At 36.8% G+C, this 27,607-nt stretch overlaps 1 protein-coding gene across 1 annotated transcript in view; it reads right to left on the reverse strand.

Moving 5' to 3' along the window:
* Positions 1 to 27,607, reverse strand: part of SVEP1 (sushi, von Willebrand factor type A, EGF and pentraxin domain containing 1) — a 157,716-nt gene that overhangs the window by 97,906 nt on the left and 32,203 nt on the right. Inside the window, exons 4-5 of the mRNA XM_069476671.1 lie at positions 5,154 to 5,312; positions 4,139 to 4,318 (exon numbers count right to left, since the gene is read on the reverse strand). Of these exons, the coding sequence (XP_069332772.1) occupies positions 4,139 to 4,318; positions 5,154 to 5,312 (339 nt within the window). The remainder of the gene's footprint in view (positions 1 to 4,138; positions 4,319 to 5,153; positions 5,313 to 27,607) is intronic.

Below are 27,607 nucleotides of genomic sequence, written 5' to 3' on the forward strand. Positions count from 1 at the left end.
TAATCCTATTTTTTCCCCCAGACACATGGTTCTTGTCAATCTACAAATTGTGATAGTATCTGTTGCTGAAAATAAAATAAATCTGATATTAAATATAGGGATCTCATTGTTTGAACCCTTTTCTCAGGTTTAGCTAGTTATCATTGAGAAACCACAAAAGGAACCTTCCTTGTTTAGGAAAAAATACATAATTCAGATAAAACTGCAAATGAGTACAAGTGCATTATGAAGAATGCCTAGGACAAATAAGAATCAAGCTTACTAATTATTATTCAACATCACAAAAACATTAACAATGTAACATGAAATTTGTAAAATGCATTAGATTTTTACACAGGTCTTTCATTTCTGCCTCAGTCTTAGAAAGATATTCAACGAAAAATCGCATAATTAAAATTAGTCTCTGTTCCTACAATCAGATTTAAGTTAGATTTGTAAAAATTACTTTCTCCATACAAACCACCCTGAAACAGAAATGAAGCCCTACCCAATTGCCTTATTTCATTGAATCCCATATACCTCAATTGTAAGGCACATCATTATTTTATGTGCCACTAATACAGAAATAATAATACCAATGAAACTGTTTGCTGCCACTGGTGTTAAGACGCATCTCAATTTTAGAGATGTTAATATGTGGAAAAAAGTGTTTTTGATTTAGTAAAATATGGTATATGTTTCATAGAACAGTATCTCGTGTAACTAAATCCATTAACCATTAATGATGTGGCAGGCGAAGGGCCTGGATAAGTGTCTTCATTCAGGACAACTTTGTACACTGGTAAGTTAGTGGTAGCTTTGGTGCTGACGTTGAAGGGATCTTAGGAAGATCCATGGTCCTGTAGCTTCTCTCCTATTCTGATTAGAGTTATTTTTATTTATATTGGAATTACAACTGAAATTATATAAAAGAGAACAAGCATGCTTTTTAATGGGAAGTGACACAAACAGGTCATCAATGTATACATGGTATTGATCAGTGTACATCAATGTATATATTTATCAATATGTGTATTTATTAAATTCAAGTTTTCATCCATTCACCAGGGGTATCACCAATGATTGAGGGGGGAATATACATTCCGTGTTCATAATGAATTCACAGTGGAGCAGAGGTGATAGACAAGATAATTAACAATAAAAAGTAAGTGCGGTGGTTTGTATTGTAACAGGTTAGGTAAGCTGGGAAACATGTTTGTCAGAATCCCCTTATTGTGGTCCCTAGTTTGGATTGGTCAAAAGAGGAACATGCACTCGATTTGGGAAGGGAGGGAGAAGAGTGGTCACTGTGGTCAGATTCAGTGATGGATTAATGTAGACAAACCCAGGCATTCCAGCTTGCCTGTGCGTGCAAAGGCATGTCACAACTGCTGATCCTACTGACCAACAGTGGCCCCACGGTCATTGCTGGGTTCTTGGCTACAGAGCCACAGGGGCATGGCTACACAGAGGTAAAGCCTTTTCTAGACCTCCAGGTGAGTTTCTCCTTTGTGGTTCCACTTCAACAACTGGACATGCTTGCTTTCTCAGATTGACTTGTCAGCAAACTCTCTGAGCCTCCAACTTCTCTTTTGGACCTTCAGTTTCCATGCTCCTTCTACAATTGTGTAAAGTCCACTTCCTGAAATAAATCGCTTATCCCATAACATGCATGGTGACTGTACTTCCCTGCCTGACCCTGAACACACAGCATAAGGGCTACGATGAAGGTGGACAGGTCCGGCGGGGCACATGCAGAGGTCACCCCCTTCAGGCTGTGGGGGCCAGCACAGCGGAGGGTCTAGGACAACCCAGAGCAAAGGCAGAGTGACAGAACAACAGCTTGCAAAGGGCTGGATTCCTAAGAGGGCACAGCCATTTCTCACAGCTTTGGGTCGGATACAAGGCGTGGGTATGGACGGTGGAGGCTCCAGAGGCAGGGCAGAGCCCTGATCCTGAAGCGGCCATCTCCCCTGATTTTCTCACTCCTTAATGTTTTCCACCCTCTATTATGAGGTATTTGCAAGAAGGTGTAGAGATTACACAGAACTTATAACTCAATTTAACAGAAATATATTTAGAGGTTTTCTAAGGTTAATTTTTTTCAGTAACAGTATGTGGCTTTTTACCATTTGAGACTGCACGTCTCATTGAAAATGTCTTTCCTTTGCCTTCCCACGCGAACAGTAGCTTGTCTGAGTTTAGAAATCTAGGGTCTAATTCTTTCCTCTGAGAATCCTGGAAACATACTTTCATCTTCTAGCATCTGGAGTGGCTCACAAAGGGCCTAAGGCTAGTCTGATTCTCTTTCCTTTGTAGGTAATGTTATTTCTAACTATGAAACCAACACAGTTTCCTATTTTTCCAGGGCATTCAGAAATTTTACTAGGATTATTTCCAGACATGCATCTGTTTTTAACATTTTTTTCTGGCATTCACTAAGTGATTTTAAACTGAATACCCAAGATTTTGGGTGTGTATATTTTCAAGATTTCAGCTCGGGGATATATTCTTTGATCTTCTATCAGTGCATCTTCTGTACTCTGTTCTCTGTCTGGATTCTTAATATGAGAAGAGTCCAATTCCTGTGACTATTCTTATATTCTTTTATTCTTTCATAATTTAATTTTAATCTTTAAAATTTTGTTCTACTTTTGAATGAATTTCTTGAGTTGGTTTTCTAATTTATTAATTTGGCTTTTAACATGTCCATGCATTGTGTCATCAGTCATTTGTTTCCTCTAAGTGATCTTTTTTTCACCCATTTCTCCCATTTCTTGGTAATTATCTTTGAATCTCAGTGATTCCATCCTCCCTGCCTTTTCTGTCAGGTCTCCTTTGTTCAGTCTGCTCATTCTCTTCAGTTTTCCTAGTCTTTTTAGGAACTGTTTTAGGCGAATTCCTATTTATAGATGAGTTCAACATTGGTACCTGATAAATACCAACTGTGTATGTCTCCTGAGCTTTACACATAATCTTGAAGTGATGAGTAGGTGGGCTTCCCTCATGGATATGGGAGCCAAGAAAAGACCAGAAGACAGAACTTCTTATTCTAATCCAGTGATCTGGGTGATCTGTGGGGTCTTGGGACAGTTAAATCCTCAGCAAAGTGTTTTGCCAAAGAATGTCTCGAGGACGTGGTGGGGGTAAGGTAGCCAGATTTAGCAACAAACAAACAAACAAACAAATAAGACAAACCAGGATACTTAGTTAAATTTAAATTTCACAAAATTAACAAATAATTTATTAGTATAAGTAGGTCCCAAATCTTCCATGGGACCTACTTATACTAAAAAATTATTTGTTGTTTACCTGAAATTCATATTTAACTGGGCATCCTGTATTTCCTCTGGCAACCCGAGGAAGGGGGTGAATACTGTATTGAGAAGCTTGTGGTGGAGGTCAAGTCCCGCGGCTTGCTCCTCTCTTACCTTTTCTTAGATAGCCTCCTCTTCCAGCCCTACTTGTAAAGCCTTAGGAGTTGGCTGCATGATAGGTGTAAGAAGTAGGAAAGTAGTTCCTGGAGGTGGCAAGTGGAGGTGAATTGACATGCTGTTCTGTTTGTTGTTTGAATTTGATGTGGGAGCCTCAGCTTCTACCCGTGATACTGACCCTTTTCTACTGGTCTGGCTAGGCTCCTTGGGACCTCACTTTAGCAAATTATCTGCTTTCTACAAAGTGAAGGCTGGAGAGATACAAGTTGGCTAACTGCTCCTGTTGCAGGATACTGATATGGGTCCCTAAGTCTCACAATCTCACTTGCCATCAAAGCCCCCACTCTGATTATTCCAAAACTCTCCTTCACACCCTGTCTTCGCTACTTGAAATTTCAGTTTTGGCATAATCTGTCCACATTTACTTCCCAGGTAGGACCAGACCTTTTTTCTTTTTCTTTTTCATTTTCTTTTCTTTTCTTTCTTTCTTTCTTTTTTTTTTTTTTTGCTTGTTCAGAAAAGGAACATAAAAGGCATAGTTTATGATGATGTGGTCAATTGAACTTGGTAGTTCTGACTTCAAACTTCCTATAATTTTTCCCTTTCTGTGGTCTGTGGTCTATGAAATCAAAAAAGAAACAAAGAACTGACTGGTCCATTAGAGTTTAAATCAAGGAAATCAAGTAAGACAATCAATAAACAACATAAATTGGCAGTTTGCATACCTCTGCAGGAGCTCTCTGAACCGGACCACAAACCATTGGGTAGACACAAGAGGATGCTGCTTCCCACGAGGTCAAATCCAGGGTGACATCGGACCCCACAGGCTGCATTGAAGTGGTTGTTGCAAGTGTTTTGGATAAAGTAACCATTTTCAGGAGGCTTCAGGGCAGGGCAGTGGACAACTAACATTTACGGAAATAAAATAAAAGAGCAAAGTTAGTTTTTGTCTATGAAATATCCTCTTCTTTTTTTTTAATTTAAGGGGACAATTTTATGCAGATATGTCACTTCCCCAAAGCAATCCCATTTACTGCATTTGAACTTTCAAGTGCAAATTTAGAAGAAGAACCTTTATATCTGATTCCTATTAGGTATTAACTTGCAATTAAATTTTAAATATAGACCAAATGTTATTTTTTAAGCTCTAAATTTTTTTATTTTGACATATATGTGGATATGAGATTTTCTAGTTCTTGACTTTTATATGTCATTAGTTTCCTTCTTAATTAAGATAGCATGAAATAAAGAACAAATAAGGCCCGCAAAGTATATTTGCTAAAAACCCCAAGAGCCACAGCTTCTCGAACATGGTATATGCTATTATAAATTTTTGAAATGAATAATATTGAGACATTTTGCTTAGGAAAGTATATTTTTAAAATAAATTTGACTATCAACTGGGCCAAGAGTAGCTCATTGTTATCCAAATTTGTTGTTAAAATCGTGGCTTTTCTCTTTTTGATTCATTTTAGGTTTTTTTTTTTTTTGAGGACTAAATCTTTCTGATTTTACAGTTACATTTCTCCTAGGGTCTCATACTCCCTTTCTCTGGAGCAGGATGTGGATGTGTTCAGTGATAAGAAATGCTGTGGAATAAAAACAAATAATCCCCTCCCACATGATTAGAGAAAGGGAAATTAATGATCATTCTAAAGGAATTGGATGCAAACACCAGCACAATCTCTCTCAAAGAGATCAGCTTTTATATTTCCTATTTGCCAACGGTGGGAGACTTACCTTCACAGGTCTGGCCAGATGCCCGGTATCCCTCCCTGCAGACACAGTCTTCAGGGGACGTACTTCCAGGTGGAGACGTGTGATTTTCATCAGGACACGGAATGCAAGTGCTGATTCCTCCTGGTGAACCTTCAGGTTTGTACGTCCCTGAGGGACAAGCTGTGGGCAGACAGGAGGCCAGAAAAGTCATCAGCTAGCGGTTAACAAAATGTTTGAAACTAACTAGGAGGAAAAAAGCCAAACAATAGCTTTTCATTAAAATAATATAATTCAAGCACAGAGAGAAGCCAACATTTTTTTTTTTTTAAAGAGTGATGTAGTTTGTTATTTGCAGGTTAGAAAGGGGCCTCTTGAGTCCCACAATTAGTTTGAATCACAACATAACACAGCATGAAATGTCTGAGCTGATTTGCAGGAAAACTCAAAATAATAACATACATTAAGGGAATCAATGATCCTCAACAGATAAAAAAATCTTGATAAATATGGTCTCCCCCATATTCCATCTCCCCTGTCCCATGCCGCTCACCTTCACCACGGAGCCCCCAGCCCTTCTCCCGAGGGGGAGAATGACTGTAGATAATGCAAAAAGCACTTGACAAAGGATGCAGAGACAGTGAAGGGCTTGAGGGAAACAGGCCCTTTTAAGAAAAAAGAATTAAAGACTTTGCTTTTCCAAGGCTAATGGGGGAAAAAAAAAAGATTAAAAGCAGAATCTAATTGACCTTGCTTCAAATCCTTCCTCTGCACTGACAATGTGGCTTTGAATTTGTAACTTAATCCCTTTGGAGTTGTGCATCTGTAAAATAATTTAAATGTAAGAAATTGAATAGTAGAGAAATTGTGGAATAAAGGGATGTGCAGTGCACAGTTAAGCCAATTAAATGTAGCATAGTCCCAGGATGCATTGGATTATTAAAAGACAGAAGCAATCAAGCTCTCTGCTCTTATGTGGTGATATTTTATATAAATTATCTCACTTATTCCCACAGTATTAATAAGTAGCATTAGAAGTTAGTAATATTTGTATTAATTTTATTAGTAAAGATTTTCAAATCCATGTTAAAAATGAGAAAATGGAAGCTTGGAGAGATTTGATGGCTTGAGTAAAGTGATTCAGTGGGTGACAGAGCTAGAAATTTTTAGGCCAACATTTATATAGCCTTCACTCTGTCCCACACTGTTCTACATATTTTATAAATATTGTCTTTTTAATTCCCTAAATCCCTAATAAGTAACAAGTATTATTAAGCTAGCTAGGATTGGAATCCAGACAATTTAGATCCAGAGGCCACGTTCTTCACCACTAAAGCCAAAGCGAAACTATTTCAATATGCTAAAAATATAAATAATCATATTGACAGATAGGATTTATAATATAATGCAATTATTAGAAGAAAACATGCCTTTAAAATTCTCAATTTTATTTTAAAACAAAAAGATACCATTTTCCCCATGAAACATAGAAGAAAATGCTAGATCTGGATAGATCTGTGACTATTCAAGAATGAGAGAAACATTTAAAAAATAATAACGATATGTGATTTATGAAAAATAATTCAGCATAAAGAAAGGGAATATTGCTTTGAAACATTGTATTACAATATTGAATTATTCATGTTATTGAGTATGAATACTATATTTATTTCTGTAAAGATTTCAGTAAATATGTGATCAGGATCCTCAAGAAGATGCCAGATAACATGATCTCCTTTAAGCAGAAGTCAGCAGCTACAGGAGAAAATGATTGAGATAAGCACAGAGATAGAAAAGACAATTTAAATCAGAACTACAAAATCAAAATTGTCATTGGAGGCAGTAAAAACAAGCCATGTAATTCCAGAACAAGAGAACTGAATAGACCTAGGATAAGTAATAGTTGCGATATTAATGTAGGAATGTATTCCTTATTTGAAGCTGTAGTGCAAAAATACTTATCAATTTCCAGGCAAAATTAATAAAAGTCACATCCAGGTAGAAAGAAAAATATTACAAGTTACAGGAAGGAAAATCAAGACACTGATAAATGGAAAAATCAAACTGATACTTCATTTCTCCTTGCAAAAACAAATGCCAGGAAAAGTAATGGAATAAGAAATATATTACAGCTATGTGCAAAAAAATTATGAATCCCAAACTCCATTATGTGGCCAAGCTATCGGTAACTAGGAGGGAAGAGAAAGACATCGGTGATGTGCATGGCTTTAGAAAATAAAGATATATTTCATTGACTGGAAAAGAAATCAAAATAAAGAACTCAAGAATGGGGGAAAATGGCATTTAATAAATTGAGATTAAGAAACTTGTGGAGTCTTTCCTACATTTTCTTCTAGAATTCTGATTGTATCACGCCTAAGGTTTAAGTCTGTTATCCACCGTGATTTGATTTTTGTGAGAGGTGAAAGCTGTGGGTCCTGTTTCAGTCTTCTACAAGTGGCTAACCAATTCTCCCAGCACCATTTGTTGAATAGGGATTCTTGTCCCCAGAGTATATTCTTTCCCGCTTTGTCGAAAATTAGGTGACTATATGAGGATGGTTCTATATTTGGATTTTCTGTTGTGTTCCACTGGTCTGTGTCCCTGCACTTGTGCCAATACCAGGCTGTTTTAAGAACCACGGCCTTGTAGTATAGTTTGAGGTCTGGCAAATTAATACCTCCCATTTTGTTTTTGTTGCTTAAAATTGCTTTTGCTATACGTCTGAGTGAACCTCAACAACCTTCAAGATTCTAACTGGTTCTTCAAAGCTTCTCCAACTTTTTCAGACAGATTGTGTTGCCTCCTTTTCTGGACTCCCAGAGCACACTATCCTCACCTCTGCACTGGCACATACCATACTGTTTGCAATATGCACTCATCTCATTCTCCCAGTGGGCAGCATGCTCTTGTAAGTTCATGCAGTCTTCCATGAACTGCCTGAGCTGGCAGTCACTTGATCAAAGGAGGGCAAGGTAAAACAAGTTCTGTTGGAGGATGGAGGTTGAGTTTGGTGTGAAGGGAGTAGTAAAGTCAGGAAGACTAACAACAGGGTGAGGTGGAAGGACATTGGACTTAGAGTCAGGACAACTGAGTTGCAGTCTTGGCTGTTCCACTAACAAGTTATGGGGTCACTGGAAAGCCACTTTATATTATTTTCTTTTACTACAATATACAGAAGTTACAAGTAACGATGTTTATGACCTTTCCAAGGTTAACCTAAGATGATTCCATAAATAGAATAATACTTTAGTAACTAAAGCAACTAAAAGAAACCCTTCATATGAACCATCAGATTCTGGCTACAGATTTTATAACTTATTGTAAAAAATAATATTACACAAGAAGGAACTAATCTTACAATATTATTCCCCCAAACCTTTTGAATAATCAAAGAGTTTACAACATTGGAGGACAGTGTTTTGGATAAAAATATCCAAAAGTACATTTGGAATGTATTGTGAAATTCATAATGATAATGGAAAACAGACTTCAGGAGAACTATTTAAAGGCATTGCACAATTCTAGTGGGAGAGGTGTAATCAACTTCCTTGATTCCCAAGGGGAAAATTCCTCATCCAAAACCAAGTAAAAGTTGAAAAGATGAAATAAATCTGTGGTTTGAACAAGTTTCACAAATCTTGGTAAAGGCCTATGTTTTTTTTTTTTTCTTTTTAATATGAGATGTTTCCTTTCTGGAAAGGTACCAAATATTATTTCTTAATTGCTCTTTTTGTTGTTGTTAAAATAGGCACTTTCTCTTTTCAGAAATGTCTTGGCTATTATCAGCTACTATTACTGGAAATATGACTCTTGAAGTTATCATGTTGTGCTAACATTAGATTTTTCTTCAGCTGACAATGCAATTTTTTGACTGAAGTAAAATACCAAACAGTTTGAAATTTGTAAAACACAAAGAAGTCTCCATTCTCTCTTGCCCATTAAATATCCATTCTTTAGATGACTATTTTAGTTAGTATTAATAACATGTTATAGCATGACTTACATTTTACAAAATTCCTCCTAATACCTAATTAAGATTAATTTTTAAAAACCCTAAGTATTAAGAGCCTTTGTTCCTTGTACAACTCATCTTTAGATGTTAATGAATCACTTTAAAGAGTATAGTTTTTGGACAGTCCCGTGAGCTATCCAAAAACTATACTTTATTCAATTTGTGCACTACACAACTCCAAAGGGTGCCCATTTATGTAGATTATAAGGGCACCCCTTGGAGTTGTGCAACTCTAAAGCCCTAGTCTGCTATATCTAGGTAGGGCACCAGGCAAGTATCTGGGCCTCCAGAGGAAGGCTCTTTATTATTGCAACATCATGCTTCTCAACTTTATGGATTTGATCTGAGTAAGTAATCTGTTCCCCCAAATAGTTGTGCGAGGATTTTAAGCACAGGGATTCATTTCCCTAGAAAAGAACCAGTTTCCCCCATGCTGAGCCAATGCTTTCACAAATACAAGATGAGGACCTACGCATGCATACAGGGACTTTCTTTTTATTAGGCAGCCAAGATCCTTTCTATTTTTACCAAGAAATTAGATAAGGAGACTTTTAACTGCCCTGAATTCTGCACATCTAAACCTGTGTGGAATGCATTAGCACCCTGCCATTCTCCCTGTGATTGGTTAGTTCATTTGGCTGCAGTACAGACTATTTGAGAAAATTGTGAATTTGAACCCTGTGTGGTGCCATAGCAGCAAATGGCACCCTAGCTGTAGGATGCCATGTTGCAAATGAAAGCACCTGCGCAGACTTGCCTGGAAATTAGTGATAGATCAGGACAAGTCTATCAAAAAACAAAACCCTCAAAGGACTGTGTACAAAAGAGGATGCATCAGAAAAGTCATTGTCATATGTTAGGAATTAATGTATGTGTATGCACGCATAATTACTCATATGTATGCATACATTCACACATAAATACAACCTGGTTGAGTACAAAATACTTAGGTGAAGTCATTTTTGTTGAAAATTCTATATTCTTAATTGTCTTAAGGTGTTTACCATCTGGTTGAGAAAGATGACATCATCCTAAATTTTATAATTAAATTTTTGTGGGCAAGTGCTTTTAGGAGAGGCCCTCTGGAGATTTTTAGAATTATTTTTAACCTTATCTTCCCTTTTTAAAATAGGTAATAACACAGAATAGTATAAAGAAGATAATAAAACCAAAGAACATTTGGTTTAAATGTTCTTTTAATGTTTGACATTTAGGTTGATTCAAATTTTTTAAAATTTTGAGTACCTTTTCTATAAACATCTTGTTCCCTTAAATCTTTGATTGTTTTTTAAAATTTTGTCTTAGGGCAAATAATGTTCACTTTTAAAGTCATGAGTTTATTATCAAACTATTTTATATTCCCATTATCAGGATTGAAAGTATATAACTTGGAGTACTCTCATTACCACTGGATATTAACAGTTTTTTAAATTACCAATTAATCATAATTTAAATGTGAAGACCTTTGAATTTCAGTGTAGCAGGGTTTCAACTTGAACCCAAGGTGGATACATCCCTGGGATTCAGACATGTATAAGTCCAACAGAAGTCTATTTGCTTGAATAACTTGAGAGCCAGGGATAATATTCAAAATATCACAATTCAGAATGGCATGCTAGCTGACAAATGAGAACAGGTATCAGCTGTAGAAGCAAAGCAGGGTTCTGCAGACCAATTGACAGATGTTACCTTTATAGGTGATGAATTATGCATTAGGCCAGTGAGCCTGCAAAGGGGGTCAGATCAAAAAGAGGTGCTCAAGGGACTTGGGCAGCAGCAATTTGCCAGCCAGCATATAAGTATTTCAGTATAGTAACAACTTTCACAACTGTACTGTTGCATACCTGCTGAACATTAGCCTGTCCTAAGGAAAGACAGAATCGGCATATGCTGGACCAAGTAACACTTGATCTCTGCAGCCAGAAAGAAGAAAGCTTCTGAGTGTAGTTTGGTGTTCGTTGCCAAATGTGTTTCCCTTTGGGTCCTATAAAGAGTGGTAAGTTATGGCCATAGCTTCCCTCGATTTTTCCCCTTCTTCATCTTCTCTACCTCACATTCAATAAAACATTAAGGTCTGTGGGGGTTTGGAAACATGGATTCTATTAACTGCTGTTTTCCATTTCCATTAATGCTATGCTAATTTAAGGCCTTGTTATTTTATGCCTTGACCGATTCTCCAACCTCCATACATCCATCCCTTCTATGTTGCTTCACATTTGGTGCTTTCTGGCCAAAGATGCCAAGTTAATATTCCTATAACACTGCTTTTATCATGCCACTTTTCTGCCCCCGAATCCTCGATGGCTTGCCATTGACAATTAACCAAAGGCCATGTCTTCAGCCTGGAATTCAAGTCCTAGTACAATTTAGAATCTAGTCCTTACTCTTGCTTGTCTTGCCTTGAATCCCACTATGCCCCTAGACTTCGCCTACTTTCCCACCCATGCAAGCTATCCAGTCCCCACCACAGCCCTGTACTTTCCATTCTCCACAACGGTCTCTCCTGTTTCTGACTGTCCAGATCATACCATTCAAACCCATAGTTCAAATCCTATTACTTCCATAACTAAAGGGAAATATTTTCGAAGGCCTATAGCATTCTGTATATCGCACATATTACACTATTTTTATTTTCATTCAATCTCAGCTGCTTAGAACTGGATTAATCATAATTCTTGGTTCATGATGCACATTCTGACTTGTTTATAGTAATTACAGCTCTATTTCATAATAAGCTACTTTAAGGCAAGTATTGTGCAATAGTCATATCTTCTAAAGTATCTAAAAATATTTGATAAATAGTTGAAGGAGTCTATGGACAGATTTAAATGATTTCCTTCTGTAGTTTCCACAAGACCTGATTCAGAATGACTTGATTTGTCTGGCATTGATTCTCATGATCTGTGTGGTCTGGTCTACTGAACCTTGAAGTACTCCAGTCATCCACTATTTTTTTCTTTCATATTCCCACATTAAAATTTTTGAATTATCTTTCAAATAATACATGTATAAACAAAAATTACATGTATTTTCCTTTGGCAATTGCAATGCTTTTAACACATTAAATTTCACCATGTCACCACCTTTCTCCCATTTTATTCATTCAAATAAGGTGTGGCACAAAGCATTGAGTGCAGGGGTGAGAATTCTGCAAATTATTATTGGCTCTGACACTGTCTGACCCTCTGTTATGTAACCTAAGTTATGTAACCAATTGAAGAAATGGTTGTTCCATCACTATAGCTTGGGTGATTATGTGTAGCCAAGTTGTAAAACTAAAATCCATGACCCTCGGTAGGGACAAAAGGATACAACAGGTAATGGGATAAATGGGGATATAGCAAAGAATTAGACAGAACTCTGTGCCCTTATGACAACAGTAGTCTTAGACAATTAAATGGGGGAAAGTACCATGTTTTACGACATGATACACAGAAGACGGACATAATCTAGACTTGAGAAGGGTGGAGTGGTCAGGTAAGCTATGTTAGTCAAAGGGATTTCAAAGGTGAGACCAGACCATGAATAGGAGTGAGGGGAGGTGCAGAAGCAGCCAGATGGCATTCCAGATAGAGGGACCAATATGTGCTATCCTAGAGGCATTATAGGGCCTGGTATACTTGAAAAAATTAGAGTTCCCTCTGGCTGGAGTACAGAGGGGTGAAGCTAGAAAGGTAAGTGAGCACCAGAATCATCAAGGCTGGGTAAGCCCCATTCAGAAGCTAAGAGATTATCTTAGAAATGACAGGGAAAGACGGCAATGTTTTAAGTTAGGATGTGTGACAAGATCACTTTGGATGCCATTTGGAGAATGAGTTTGGAAGATGATAACATTTCATTCTCAAACACATGGTGTGATTCACTTATTCCCCATATATTCCTCTTTTCTAATGTACACATTTAATGCTATAAATTTCCCTTTCAATCTGTTTTATCTGATACTAATATCATGCCTGCTTTCCTTTTATTAATGTTTGCATGATATGTCTTCCAACATTGTACTTTAAATCTTCCTATATTATTATATTTTAAGTGAGTTTCTTATAGACAGCATATAGTTAGGTCATGTTTTTAAATCTATTTTGTCTATTTCTATCATTTAATTGCTATATTTAGGCTATATTTAATGTAACTATTGATATGTTAAGGCTTAAATCTGCCATTTTATTTTTTGTTTTCTGTTTGTTCTCTCTGATTCTTGTTTCTATGTTTACTTTTTCCCGCCTTCCTGTAGGTGACTTGAAAATTTTTTTAGAATTTTAGCTATTACATTATATATGCATAGCTTATCACAGTCTACTGTTGGTATCATTTTACCAGTTCAAATATAGAAATCTTACCTCCCCTTACATTCCTTTATTCTTTCCCATTTGTAATATAATTATCTTAAACATTTTCTCTACTACACTTAGAACAGTGTATGTAGAGAAAATGGGACAGTGTTATCATTTTTGCTTCAACTATCAAATATAATACAGAAAACTTAAAAGGAAGAGGAAAATGTATTGTATTTACTCATATTCTTACTTACATTCTTTCTTCCTTCCTGATGTCCCATATTCCTTATTTTAATATTTTCTTTCTGTTTAGAGAACTCATTAAGCAATTCTTTTATGATAGAACTTCTGGTAACAAATCCCCTGTTTTCCTTCTTCTGATAATATCTTGATTCCCCCTTCATTTCTGATTATTGTTGCTGAGTAAAGGATTCTAGGTTGACAGTTCTTTTCTTTCTGCACTTAAAAAATATATTGTCACTTCCTTCTGGCCTCCATGGTTTCTGATGAGCAAATTGCTATCTTTCTAATTGTTTTCCCTTCAATAGTTAAGGTGGCATTTTTTTTTTTCTGGATGCTTTCCAGGGTTTTTCTTTGTATTTAGCTTCCAGAAGTTTAATTACAATGTACCTTAGCATGAATTTCTTTGGTTTTATCCTGTTTGGGGTTCACCCAGCTTCTTAACTCTGTAGGCTTATATTAATATCGCTTGCCAAAATTGGGAAAATTTCAGCCATTATTTCTTCAAGTACCTTTTCAGTCCAACCGTCTTTCTTCTCTCTTTTCTAACTATGAGGACATGAATGTTAGATCTTTTGTTATGGTCTCACATGTCCCTGAGGCCCTGTTCATTTCTTTCCAGTATATTATTTTCTATTTTGTTCAGAGTGGGTAATTTCCATTGTTCTGTCTTTTAGTTCACTGATTTTTTCCTCTCCCTCCATTCTGCTCTTGTACTCATCCAATGAATTTTTTATTTTGGTAATTATGTTTTTCAGTTCTAACATTTTCTTTGATTGTTCTTTATATCTTACTAATTTTTCAGTTGTCTCAAGATCATCTGTAATTGCATCTTGAAACATTTTTTTCATGACTGCTTTGAAATTTCATCAGACAATTCTAATATCTCCATCATCTCTGTGTTGGCCTTTATTGATGGTGCTTTTTCATTCAATTTTAGATCTTCCTAGTTCTTGGTATGACCCATGATTTTCAACTGAAACGTAGACATTTTCATATTATGTTCTGTGACCCTGGATCATTTTTAAGCCTTCTGTTCTAACTGGCTTGCTGACAGCATTCCAGCAGGGGCAGGGGGATGAGGAGCACTACCTTATTCCTGCCACATGAAGACAGAAATCCAGGCTCCTCATTTCATCTGTGTTGACACTGGTGGGGAAGGGAGAATCCTCATTACTGCTGGGTGTGGATGGAAGTTCTGGCTCCTCACTAGGCCTTCACTGATATCATCCTAGCTAGAGGAGAAGGAGCACCTCATAAGTGCTCTCCAAGTGGCCTCCACTGATACTATAGGAACCTCCATACTACTCGGAGTTGGTGAAAGTCCTGACTCTCCACTAAGCCTCCATGGACATCACTCCAGTGGGAAGGGGGAGGGACCCCTTTTACTTCTGGTTGGGTGGTGGAAGTGAGGCACAACCCCCATCCCTGTGGTCTCCATTGGCATGAAAGACCCATCTCCCTACTTGGTCTTCTCTGATACCACTCCAGCAGAAATGTTGGGGTGCCTCACTAGAGTCTTGCAAGACTGGAAGTCTAGGCTCCCTGCTTGGCTTCTGCTGATATGGTTGGGGTTGGGCCACGGTTTTCTCTGTGGTCTTTGGCTAGAGTAGAGGAGTAGAGCATTGCTGTCTAAAAGTATTCTATCTTGATAGGCTACCTTTTCCTCATTTTTTGGCTAGGGAGAGCTCATTTTATTGGTTGTTTTCTTTTTGTCAGTGCTCATTGATATTTTGGGGATGCCAGCTTCTTCAAACTGTAAGTCTGTGTTATATTAGGAAAAAGAAAACCCATGGAACTCACCACCAGCTCAAGGTCCCCAGCTGGTCTGCTTTCTTATGTCCACATTTCAGGGTCATTTTATGTTTATTTTATACATAATATCCAGAATTTTTAGTTGAATTTAGCAGGAGGATCAAGGAAAAGTACATCTACTCTATCTTCCTGGAAACAAATGTTTTTTGTGTGCATTATTTTCTATTGACAAATATTTCCATGTTGGTTATATCAATCCAACAGTTATATTGTTCTTTATTGCTAACTTAATTAGAGACACCTTTTGTGGAAGTATAGTGCTGTCAGTTTTTCCCATATCTTATGCCCAATGATGACTTCTATTTTTATTGAAACCAAAGTGATTTTTTTAAAAAGGTTAATGGCTACTAAATAAAGGATAAAAAATTGAAAAATAAAGGATAAAAAATTAGAAACAGTTATAGAGAAAATTATAAAAGCAAATAAGCAAAGGAAATTAATTAATTATGTTAAAGTTCTTCTTAGGTTGTCCTTATAGCCACTCTGGAAAACATTTTGGCAGTTTCTTAAACAGAATATGCAACTACCATACAACCCCACAATTACACTCCTGGGCATTTAGCCCAGTGAAATTAAGACTTATGCTCACATTAAAACCTATACACAAAGGCTTATAGCAGCTTTATTCATAACAGCCCCAAACTGGAAACAACCCAGCTATCCTTCAACAGGCAAATGGTTAAACTGTGGTACCTTTATATTATGAAATACTACTTGGCAATAAAAAGAAATGTATTATTGATACATGCAACAACCTGGAACAATCTTCAGAGAATTATGCTGGATGAAAAAAGCTAGTCTCAAAATGTTACATTCTGCATGCTTCAATTTACACAACATTTTTGAAATGACAAAATTATAGCAACAGAGAACACATTAGCGGCTGCAATAGGTTAAGTGGGGGAGTGGTGGCTATGGGTTGGAGGGAAGTGGCTGTGGCCCTAAAAGAGCAACAAAAGGGATCCTTGTGGTGGTGAAAATGTTCTGTATCTTGACTGTATCAATGTCAATATCCTGGTTGCGATATCATGCTATAATTTTGCAAAATGTTACCGTTGGGGGAAACAAGGGAAGAATATAGGGGCTCTCTCTATATCTTAAAACTGCATGTGAATCTACAATTATTTCAAAAGAAAAAGTGTAATGAAATTTTTTTTAAAAAGTCAGAAGGCAGAGAAGCAAAATTTTAACATGCATTCAGAAATATCCAAGATAGAGAAACTGCATTTTGGATACAAGTAAATCTTGGTCACTACAGAGGTGTGTTTGGTTGGAGATCAGGGATATTTATGCCTAAACATTGCTTTATAGGCACCTTGATACATGGAATGGAATATGATGAAAAGTATAAATAGGTATTATAATGACTGCAAAGGGCAATTCCTCCTGCATAAATTTACAAATTGTCATTCTTATATATCAATTTCAATAAAATTGTACAGCTTTTCAAGAGGGTCACACAATTCTTTTCCAAATTATTTTCAGGAAAGGTTTTTTTCTTATTGGTATAAATAGGATTTTATCACATTTTTAAACCTAAATGTTTCTCCACAAAAAATGTATTGATTTTAAAGTATTTATCTTGCCACCTTACAAATCTATTCTATTAATGCTAATGATTTTCAGTTGATTCCTTTGAATTTTCAAGGTGAACCATAATATAGCATGCAATAATAAAACAACTCTCTTTTTGTTTCAAATGTTAAATAACCTTGCTTTATTAATATTTATGGTTTTGTCTTAAATATTTCACATATAATGTATATCATATGATTTATTTTTTCTTGTAACTTGTTCTATAGTTCATGATTTATTTTCATATAACTGCTTCCATATTTGAAAAAGATTTGTAAACCTCACATTTTAATGGAAAATTCCCAACTGTTAATGATGTGCTACATATATTAATAATGATTTGCTTTATGTATTTGTTAAATGCTTGCTTACGTAGTAAAAATCCATGATATCTTGCACTGTTACATGAATAAAACACTATCCAAACCATCAATACATGCAAATAGCTTTAAACACACACACGCCCACTACCATGGTTTTAGGAATAAATTTGGAAACAATCTCAGTAAGTAGATAACATGAAAGAGATAAATGTGTGATTAGCCACTTCCTATTGTTGAACTCTGCCTTCCAGATGGCTTACTTTGATGCTATGCCAGTGCTTCTCAGGGTTAGTAGACTTGTTCACCTTCGCTTCTCCAAAAAAGGAATGGAAAATTCCCAGGAAGTTGGGAACCAAGCAGAGTTTCCATATGCTGTGTTCTAGTATCTAAACATGCAACTCGCTTTATTTACTTTACACATTCATTCATTCACCAAAAATTTATTAATGCATACTCCAAGTCCAAGTATCGTGTAGCAGAGGCTATTAAAAACAAAGGAGGCATAATCCTGCCCTAAAGGAATTCACAGAATAGTAAAGAAAAAACCTACCCAAAATTGTAATACTGTATGGTAAATGTGAACAGAGAGAAGATATTTAAGCACCAACAAATCTAGATCTAACTGTGTCAGGACTATAAACCTATGGAAGAAGGGATGAGAGGGAAGGTTGCATAGAATTAAGTTTGTTACGAATCCTAAAGGACTGGTAAGAACTGAATAGACAAGGCATGGGATATTCTAGGCAAAGAGAATAAAATTCACAAACGTGAAGCTACAAAAGGTCTTGTAGTATCTGAGCAGCCACAAGCGGCTTGGGGTGGCTGGAGCATAAGATGTTGCAATGGGTCATACCCAAGACATCATTCAACCCTAGTAGAATCACATGACTTACTTCTAAAACTGTTTAAAAAGAGATACAGTAGTGATTTTTAGAATTTTTATTTTAATGCATTAATTCAATCTGTCAATAGAGGACAGTGTTTTTCATCCTCAGTATTATTGACATTTGGAAGGTGTTGGGAGCTGTGTGGGGTATAGTAAGGTGTCTAGTAGTGTCCCTGTCTGCTACCCACTAGATAACAGTAGCTCCTTCCAGCTATGACAAACAAAATTTTCTCTAGACATTGCCAAATATCCCCTGTGGGGCAAAATCGCTCCCTGTTGAGAACCACCACTGGTAGAACACAATAATTTACGTTAATCAAACACTTACTACATACCAGGGACCTTAGCAAGCTTTTACATACATTATCTCATTGAGTTTTTATAACACTCCTACTATTAGGAACCACATTTTATAGACTAGGAAACTGAGATCCACAGGGTTCAAAATATTTTCCCAGAAAGACACAGTAAATGACAGAACCAGGATTCATAACCAGGATTCATGCCACTAACTGCTATCAGTAACTATATATCAGCATACAGTTGCATAAGGACTGAATTATACACACACACACACACACACACACACATATGTAAGGGACTTGAGCATCCTTGAATTTTGGTATCCTGGAACCAATCCCCCATGGATATCTAGGGATGACTGTGTGTGTGTGTATTGGCACCACCAGTACTCAGCATCCTATAAAGCACATCATGATGTCACTAAGTTTGAAATAATGGGCAATTTGAACAATCATAGCCTGATTTCTTCTAGCTTGGGCTATCATTTTCAAATTGTTAACATTGGCTATCATTCAAACCTACCTAATCATCTAACATTTAGTGAACACCAACCCCATGCAGACCCCAAGGAACCAAATACTGGGAATACTAAGCTACGGCTTAGAATCAAATGTTTATTTTAAATATAATCCAGAAATAGCAACAAAATGTTTCTGGATCATTTCTTTGGTAGATAATGACTGAGCAATGAGTGCTATGGATGGACTGCAAGTAACAGCACGGACTCTGGGGTCAGAGGGATCTGGGTCTGCAAGCTAGCTCCACCTCTTTATAGTTGAATGACATTAGGAAAACTTAAATTCTTTAAAACTGTTTTCTCTTTTGCAAATGAGGAATATAAGTAGGCAAAGGCTTTGGAAGTAGCATGTGGATGTGGCATAGATCATTTTAAGAGAATTAGTTTCCAGAACTTCAACATTCAGATATACCTAAATTAATGCGTCTGAGAAAGTGTCTATGGCACCTTTTCATAATTGTCTTTCAGTTTTCAAAAGAAATGTATATTTCTCACCACTCTAAATGTTACGAGGGTGCAGTGCCCGAAGGTGAAAAATCTCCAACATGAATCAAAATCTTGATATCTGAAAACCCTTCTTTAATCAAGGCATCATAAGTAGGTCCTTTAAAAAGCTTTTCTTAACTCTAGGCATTATATTGTCCAGCATATCTCTAGAACTTACTCATCTTGTGTAACTAAAACTAGCAAGTAGTCTTTTAGCAAGTCCTAGTAAAGTCTTTTGGGGGAGGGGACCTCCCAGAAATCGTGACAGTGGATGATTGTAATGACTGGATGACAACTCCTTTTGCAAGTCAAAAGGTTTCCAATTCTTCAATTTTAATAAAGTTGAAAAAGGACCTAAGGGAATTGTCAGCTAATAGATCATTTATGATACTTGCTGATGATAGATAACTGATGTTATTTTTGGCATACAACTCGGGAGAAACTCCAAGTATTGAGTGGCATAAACTTGACACAACTTTTTCAAGTCCTATCTACATATTTATGTGAAGAAGATTTTCAGCACTAAAATCTATAAAAGTGAAAAAAAGAAATGCAATTGATGTTGTATGCCCTCTTAATCTAACAGCAAATAATAAAAATCCGTAGATACATGAACTAATTAACAATCCATCTCATTATGAGATGAATTTCCAATAGTATTTTTATGCGTAAACAGTATCAAAATGTATAATGCACTTGACAAATTATATACAAGTACAATCGTGATAAATCTAGTAGCAATTTTGGGCATAGAAAATTTTAAAATTAATTTCAATTTATATCTATGATTTTTTGTAGCAGAGAAGTACAATGCTGTGTTCAATAAAAGGCTTTAGGGCAAAAGTATATTGCATTAGAATTATGTTGTGGAAGTGGAATAGAAAAGAACTAAGAAAATAAGAAACTATGCAAAATTTCTGCATTAAAAAAGGTGCTTGTTAAGAAACAGATATTAGAAAAAAATCAAATTTGCTATCGTATTTATATTTCAGTGGGTACATTTGAAAGTGACATAATAATTTTATTTTAAAATGTCAATATAGTGTTATGGAATTGCCAACTTTTAAAGTCCTGCCAAAAAATTTCAGATGGCCACTTAAAAAAATCAATGAAAGATACATGGATTTTCATTATTTTTTTAGAGGTTAAATGAGCAAAAATATTTCAAGGTCATGATTTAGTAGATGTTAAATGTTTTCACTTTGTCCTTTGTCATTGTTACTGGAAAGAGTCACTTATAATAGGACTGAAGAAAAGAAGAAGGAAAAATAAGATTCTACAATGATAAGCATAATTGGTCACAATCTTTATCTTAATAATTCTAGCTACTGGATATATTTTTATGAGTATTTCTAAAGAACACAATACACTGTAGGGGTTCATGATGCTTCACAGCAATGGTCTAATTTTATCTGTATTCCTGTTATAAAATCATGATAGACTGGAAAATGTACTGTCAAGGCTGAATACGTGCCTCATACAAACAAGCCCGGTCTAGGCAGCAGTTAACAATCCTCCTCCTTAGGTTGATGGAAATCAGTGTCAACATGCTAGCAAAGTCCCTCATAAAAAGCAAATAGGAATACATTGTACAAATTCCTTGCATCTTACAAACCCATTATTAGGTACCACTGGGGATAGTTTTTTTTAAAACCAGCTAAGCTGTGCTTAGAGAACAAGATTTCCAAATGTTTTGGTTTCCATTCAAGAATTTCTAGAGCTCTTTGTCCTCTCTTTTTCCAAAGAAATGATATAATATTTAGACAGGAAAATGTGGATATGTGCAGGGTGGGGGGTGGGGATTTGTGTGCATATATTTACATGTATAAAAAGACATTCCCACATAAATATTCCAATGTTTCTATTTCTATAGCATATCCTTCTTTTATGAAAAATAGTATGCTTTGGCTTAAGTTATCTAGCCCTCAGCCTTGGACCCCATCCAGCTATAATTTTCAATCTGCTAATTATTCCAAGCTCACTGAAATGGAGTCAATCTCTCCAACAGAGCAGTGTCCTCAAGACGTCTATTGTCTCTATGCTCTGTGTCTTTAAAATCCCCTCAGGGAAAATTCAGAACAGCTGCAACTGCTTGGATTTATAAGAGTTCACTGGCTACTCTCGCTGATTTGATGATCTACTCATTTTAAAATGACTAATCTAGGAAATCAACCATATACTGTATTTGATTTATTGTTGGCAAAGGTTAACAAAATGTTAATATTTTTATTTCAAATAAATTGAATGCATTTTAAAAAATTTCTTACCATGTGCGTTTGTGTGAGGGATCTTGTGTTGCCTACCAGACAAGGAAACCTTGTGATTACCTAATATTTCAATAACAAGTTCTTGTCCACTTAAGATTCTGGTATTAAAGTCGATCTGCATCCTTTCTCTTGAGTACTTACTGTGGGCTCTGAAGGCAGGTAGTAGGGATAAAAAATGAACCACTAGTCTGATGGAGGAGGAACAAAGACAATACTTAGGTGTGGAGGGGAAGGGGACTGAAGGAGCATGAAGAAAGATCTGAGGGATGAAATAGCATGGTATTTGAAGGAAACTAGAACTAGTTCCAGTTGTAGCATGAAGGGTAAAGGAAAAGTCATACAAAGCCTTTATGCCATACTAAGGAGCTTGAAGTTTATTCTGTGAATGGCCATAATGTGAAAACATTAAGCAGGAGCATGGCTTGGCAAGATTTGTATTTTACATAACTCACTGTGTTCTTTTCTTTCCTAGAATTATGTTGAGCCACATGAAGCTGCCATTTTGTAAGCTGAAAATGATTAAATGTTGATGATCTCATAAGGGTCAAACTAATACTTAACAGAATTTAAAATTGTATTTTTAATGGTGAGTGAAGTTGTGAAATGTCTATCTCTATGGCTAGACTGTAGATTCTGGAGCCACACAATTTGAATTCACATCCCAGCTCTACTAGCCATGTGACCCTGGACAAACTGTTTATCCTCTCAGACTTTTAGTTTCCTTATCTATAAATTGGAAAGATACTCCAGAGAGTTCTTGTGAAGATTATGTGAGTTAATATGATCAATGCTTGGAAAAGTGTCTGGCATACAGTAAGCACTATTTAACATTAGCTATTATTATTATAATAATTGCTTACTGCTGTTATCATCATAATCAAAATCATCGCATCCTCGTTGTCCAAATGCCATGTTAAAGGTGAAGGATGAAGAAAGTAATATTAGTAGCAGAGCTAGAAATGGAAGTAACACCTTCTTTTCATTAGACCCCACAGTTCAGTGGTATTTTTCCCTTAGCTGAAGTTCAATAACCAATGCTAGAAGAATATTTTCTCAACCCTTTAAACCCAATCATGTAGTGTTAAAATACCTGAATTTCTGAATTATACAACATATTTTCAGTAAATGAAATTGAGTTATGTAGGGTCTTTTAAAACAAAAAGTCTTTTATAAAGTATTGATTAAGCACAAGAAAAGTATTGATAAGTGAGTGTTCCTGGCCTTTCTCCATTTCTGGTTCCCAAAGAGCAATGCAGAATTAAGAGGAAAAAGTAAGAGGAGAAGAGGTTTGAGCGAGGACTTGGGAGGAGTGTGCTCAGGCATGTGAGCAGGGGGCAGTTGGAACAGTGCTGAAGAGTTGTGATTTCTAAGGGAAAGGACAGATGAGAAAAGGGAGATTTTAAGAATTACTGTGATCTATATATCCCTATTTTGGAGTTAGAGAAAATCAAGCAAAGCATTTGTACTGTTTCAAATTTTTATTTTGGTTGCAGAACTGCATTTCTTTAACTGCAATGCTGCTCTTGGACTGGACCACTTGTGTGACGGCTTTATAAGTATTACAATTCTGTTAAAAATTCTCTTTTCCTAACAATATTCTTAGTGTTACTTATGTGAAATATGGTTTCTCTTTTCAGTGCCATTATACAAGGGAATGAGACATACATGAACAATCTTAGATTATGTAGTATACGGCCCTCGCTCCTGTAAAATCTATTAGCACACACTCTCCAAGACCACGAGCTAAAAGCACATGATTCTTTTGAAACCAACTCAGAAGTTTTGAGTTAAGGGAAACTAAAAAAACTAGTGCAAGCATATAATGTATTATAAAATTGATCTCCCTGACAAAGTATTACTTGTCAGTGATTTCTAACAAATATCTTCAGACTTGCATTCAAGTTAAGATTTTCACCATATGGAACAGATCTGTAATTATTAAAAATCTTTTTGTGCATCGGGATCTTGCCCATGAAATAGCTGCTTACTGTGACAGTGGTGTTCATTTTAAGGGAAGCCACTGCCTTGGCCAGGCTTTCGGGAGGTCACTGATGACTCAGGTGACCTAGACTGCCAACATCCCAGAATTATGAGGAAAAAGGAGAAGGAGATAGTAGTAACATAGTGGTGGTCAGCTTTCTTTGGTCTCAGGGGTACCCTTGGAGATAGCCTAGTATAGATAAAGAACTCTGGATTGAAAATTAGGAGACCTCAATTCGACTTCAGCTATGCCATGAACTTATAATATGATCATGGGATGGGATTTTCCTCATCTCCCAAATGAACAGTGAGAAAAACCCTTATGGCCAGCTCCAATAATCTATTTTTCTATGAAATTAATTAACAAATACAATTTGCCTCAGCATAGGACTTTACCCTAATCAAGGCAAACAACCCCCACTTTCTTCAACATGCAATGGTACGTTGTCCCACTGCCTTCTCCTGTTCAATAGTCTTGCTCTTCATTGGATACTTATCAGATTAAAAACATATTTCACTTTTAGTAGGTGCAAGGTCTCTTGATGGTATTTACCTGCATGCATAGATCTTCCTTATCCTTCCTTCAGCACAGTTTCTCAGGATGAGGCCACTAGTCTAGCCTAGAGCAGGGAAATTTATAAAATACGTGGTTGTCACTTATCTTCAAGTACTTCATACTTGAAGTAATTATTGTAATGCTCATTCAGTAGCTTTCTCATATTAATACTATCTCACAATGTTTAATAAAAGCCACCACTGATTGAGAATTGATGTGCTAGATACTATCCTAAGTATATTCTCACAATTAATCCAACCATTTGTGTACACACACACACACACACACACTTATCCATATACATACCTATATACATAGATATCTATATATCACATTTATATACATCTATTAATATATACATAGACATATAGATATGTATGTATATATGTGTGTCTGTATAAAAATTATACTATTATTAAACCCATTTTACAGAAAAAACTGAGAATCAGAAGAGATTAATTTATCCAAAGCCACATAGTTAGAAATTGGTGTAGGTTGAATTTGAGCCAGATCTTTCTGTGTTTTTAAACATTTTGAGCACAGCTCAGTGGCTGGTCTTTGAAAAGCAATGTATACAAGAAGTTATTTTCAAAAATGGAGAAAATCTTGGAAATAACATAGGACTTAAGAAAAGTGACCTGGGTCCCTTCCCGGGTTCTGCTGATAGCTGGATATGTCATCTCGAATGAAATGCTCATGTTTCCTGAGGCCTCAATTTCCTCTTGCAGAATGATGGGTTTAGAGTAGATAATCTCTAAGGTTCCTTCTGACTCTAAAAAGGAATGATTTGCTTCTGAAAGGCACTGTTTCTACAATGAGGATAAATACTCAGAATTCCAACCATTCAGAATCAAATGTAACATCCTCTCCTTGAGTAATAGAATAGCTATGGTCTAGTCATCCCCCAGATTTTAGCTCTCTTATTTTAACCTTACCTGGCATCCATTCTTCATACCATGGGCATTTTAATTTAAGAGAACATGTCATAGTCTGCAATTACAAATTGATTTATGTGGTTAGATTGTAAATTCCAAGAAGGTGGTGACCACGTCTGTCTGCTCACCACTGAATCCCTACCTCATGCCTAGCGCTGGACTTGGCCTGGAGAAGGTGCTCAGTCACATCTGTTGACCAACTGGATTTTAAGAGGGGCTCACTGCCCCCAGATTTTCAGTCCTGGCTAGAGTTACAATTTCTTTCTGCCTTTCTGAAAGAAGATTCTGGTAATGAATCTTTCATGCCCTAGGAAGGATATAATTTATTTTCTTAGCTCCTAATATGCCAGAGAAGCCAGTGACTGCAACTACACAAAGACACAGTGCACACTTTGAAGATCCAATACCACTTTTTCTCATCTTATAGAAACAAATAACCACCACATGTACTCACCAGCAAATTGGTTTCCCTGATCATCACCTAAGTGCACATTTGGGAATAACACCAATTGAGTATTGGACTGAGGTAGGGGGTGGGGAGAGGGGATGGGTGTATGCCTACATGATGAGTGTGTTGCGCACCATCTGGGGAATGGTCACGCTTGAATGTTCTGACTCGGGGGGGATGGGGGGTGGGGGGAGGGGATGGGGGTATAACTACATGATGGGTGCAATGCGCACTGTCTGGGGAATGGACATGCTTGAAGTTCTGACTCCGGGGGTATGGGCGGGACATGGGCAATATATATAACCTGAACTTTTGTACCCCCATTATAAGCTGAAACATAAAAAAAATATAAAAAAAGAAACAAATATTGAAGATGACCATATGAACATATATATCGATGCATCTATATCTAATTTAAATCTTGTCTGTAAGAAAGGATTACTGAGTATCTGTAAGCAGAGGCTTACTCATTTAAGAGACAGGATGGATAAACTCATCCTTATGCGCTTGGTGTTCTTGGCTAGAATCAGCAGCAGAAGTGCTCCAATCCCCTCTACTGATGTGCTAATGACAAGCCCACCCAACTGCATACGTTTTATGGATTGCTATGCCTTTCAACCTGGAATGTGCTACAGGTAGCAGCCAAAGCTACTTTGGTAATTGGGGGCAGTGGGTTTGTGAACTGCCCCCTCTCTCTTCCTGCAGCTTATCCCCTGGGATGCCACAGTCTAGGGCCGTGGAGCAGCTGGAGCCGCAGCACAGTGGCTGAGGTTGTAGGCAGCCACACGGCAGTGGCTTCTTGGCAGGGAGCAGTTCAGTCTAGGACCACACGGAAAGCAGACATGCTGACTACAGCTTCCAGCAAAGAAAATGAGATTTTCTGCCTGGGTTTGGTGGGCTGGGACAGGGGAGTAGAGGGGGGGGTTGGAGAGAGTGCCAAGCTAGGCTGTTGATGAGAGTGTGGGAAGATTCAAAGGAAGGAAAAAACAAGAGGAGGCACTTTGCCAACTCAGACGCAGTTGGGCTTATCTCCCCCCACCCCTTTTCTGCTTAAGTGAGAAATCCGGCTGGGTGGGGTGGGGGCAGCCCGGAGAAAGGAGTGATTCTGCTAGGGGAGCATGGTTGGTTGGACCCAGGAAGGATGTGTCTGCCAGCTGGGATCAGGGCCAGGGGAGGCAGGAGAATCTAAGGGAAGGGAGATGAGGGTCAAGAAGAATAAAAGAGAGTGAAAGAATGACACAAGAGGAAATGTCCCACAAGGAGGAGAGAAGAAAGGAGTAAAGAAAGGAGAAAGCAAGTTGGATAGATAGGGAAGACCCATGTTTCTGTCACAGAGCAGGCCTACCTACCAAATGCCAAGATAAAATAATGTTCACATGAAACAAGCAATGAACAACCACATGGTACAGAATAGAGTAAATCTACTGCTCCTAAATTTCTCCTGGTGGGTGTCAATTTCCACGGGAATACAGTTTTCCAAAACAGCAAATCACTGAAGAGCTGTAAGCTATTAAAGAAAAGTATTGTTTTTTAGGTAAAAGCAGAACAAACAAAATGCTATCCAACACAGAAAAACCACATACTACTTCTAAATATTAGATTTTCCTAAAATATAATGTAAAGTGCAAGAATCCTAAGTTTCCTTATTTGCCTCTCTAATAAAATATAAAAATATAAAGACCTTCTTGTAAGAGATTGTGAGAAGGGAAAATTACAAATGTTGATGAAATAAATTCCATTTATTTTTATTGTTTTTAATTGACACATAATAGTTGTAAATATGTATGGGGTACATATTTTGAAATATATATAATGTATAATGATCAAATTAGGATAATTAGCATATCCATCACCT

The sequence above is a fragment of the Eulemur rufifrons genome, chromosome 7 (genome assembly GCF_041146395.1).
Source record: "Eulemur rufifrons isolate Redbay chromosome 7, OSU_ERuf_1, whole genome shotgun sequence".
In the NCBI taxonomy this organism is placed as follows: domain Eukaryota; kingdom Metazoa; phylum Chordata; class Mammalia; order Primates; family Lemuridae; genus Eulemur; species Eulemur rufifrons.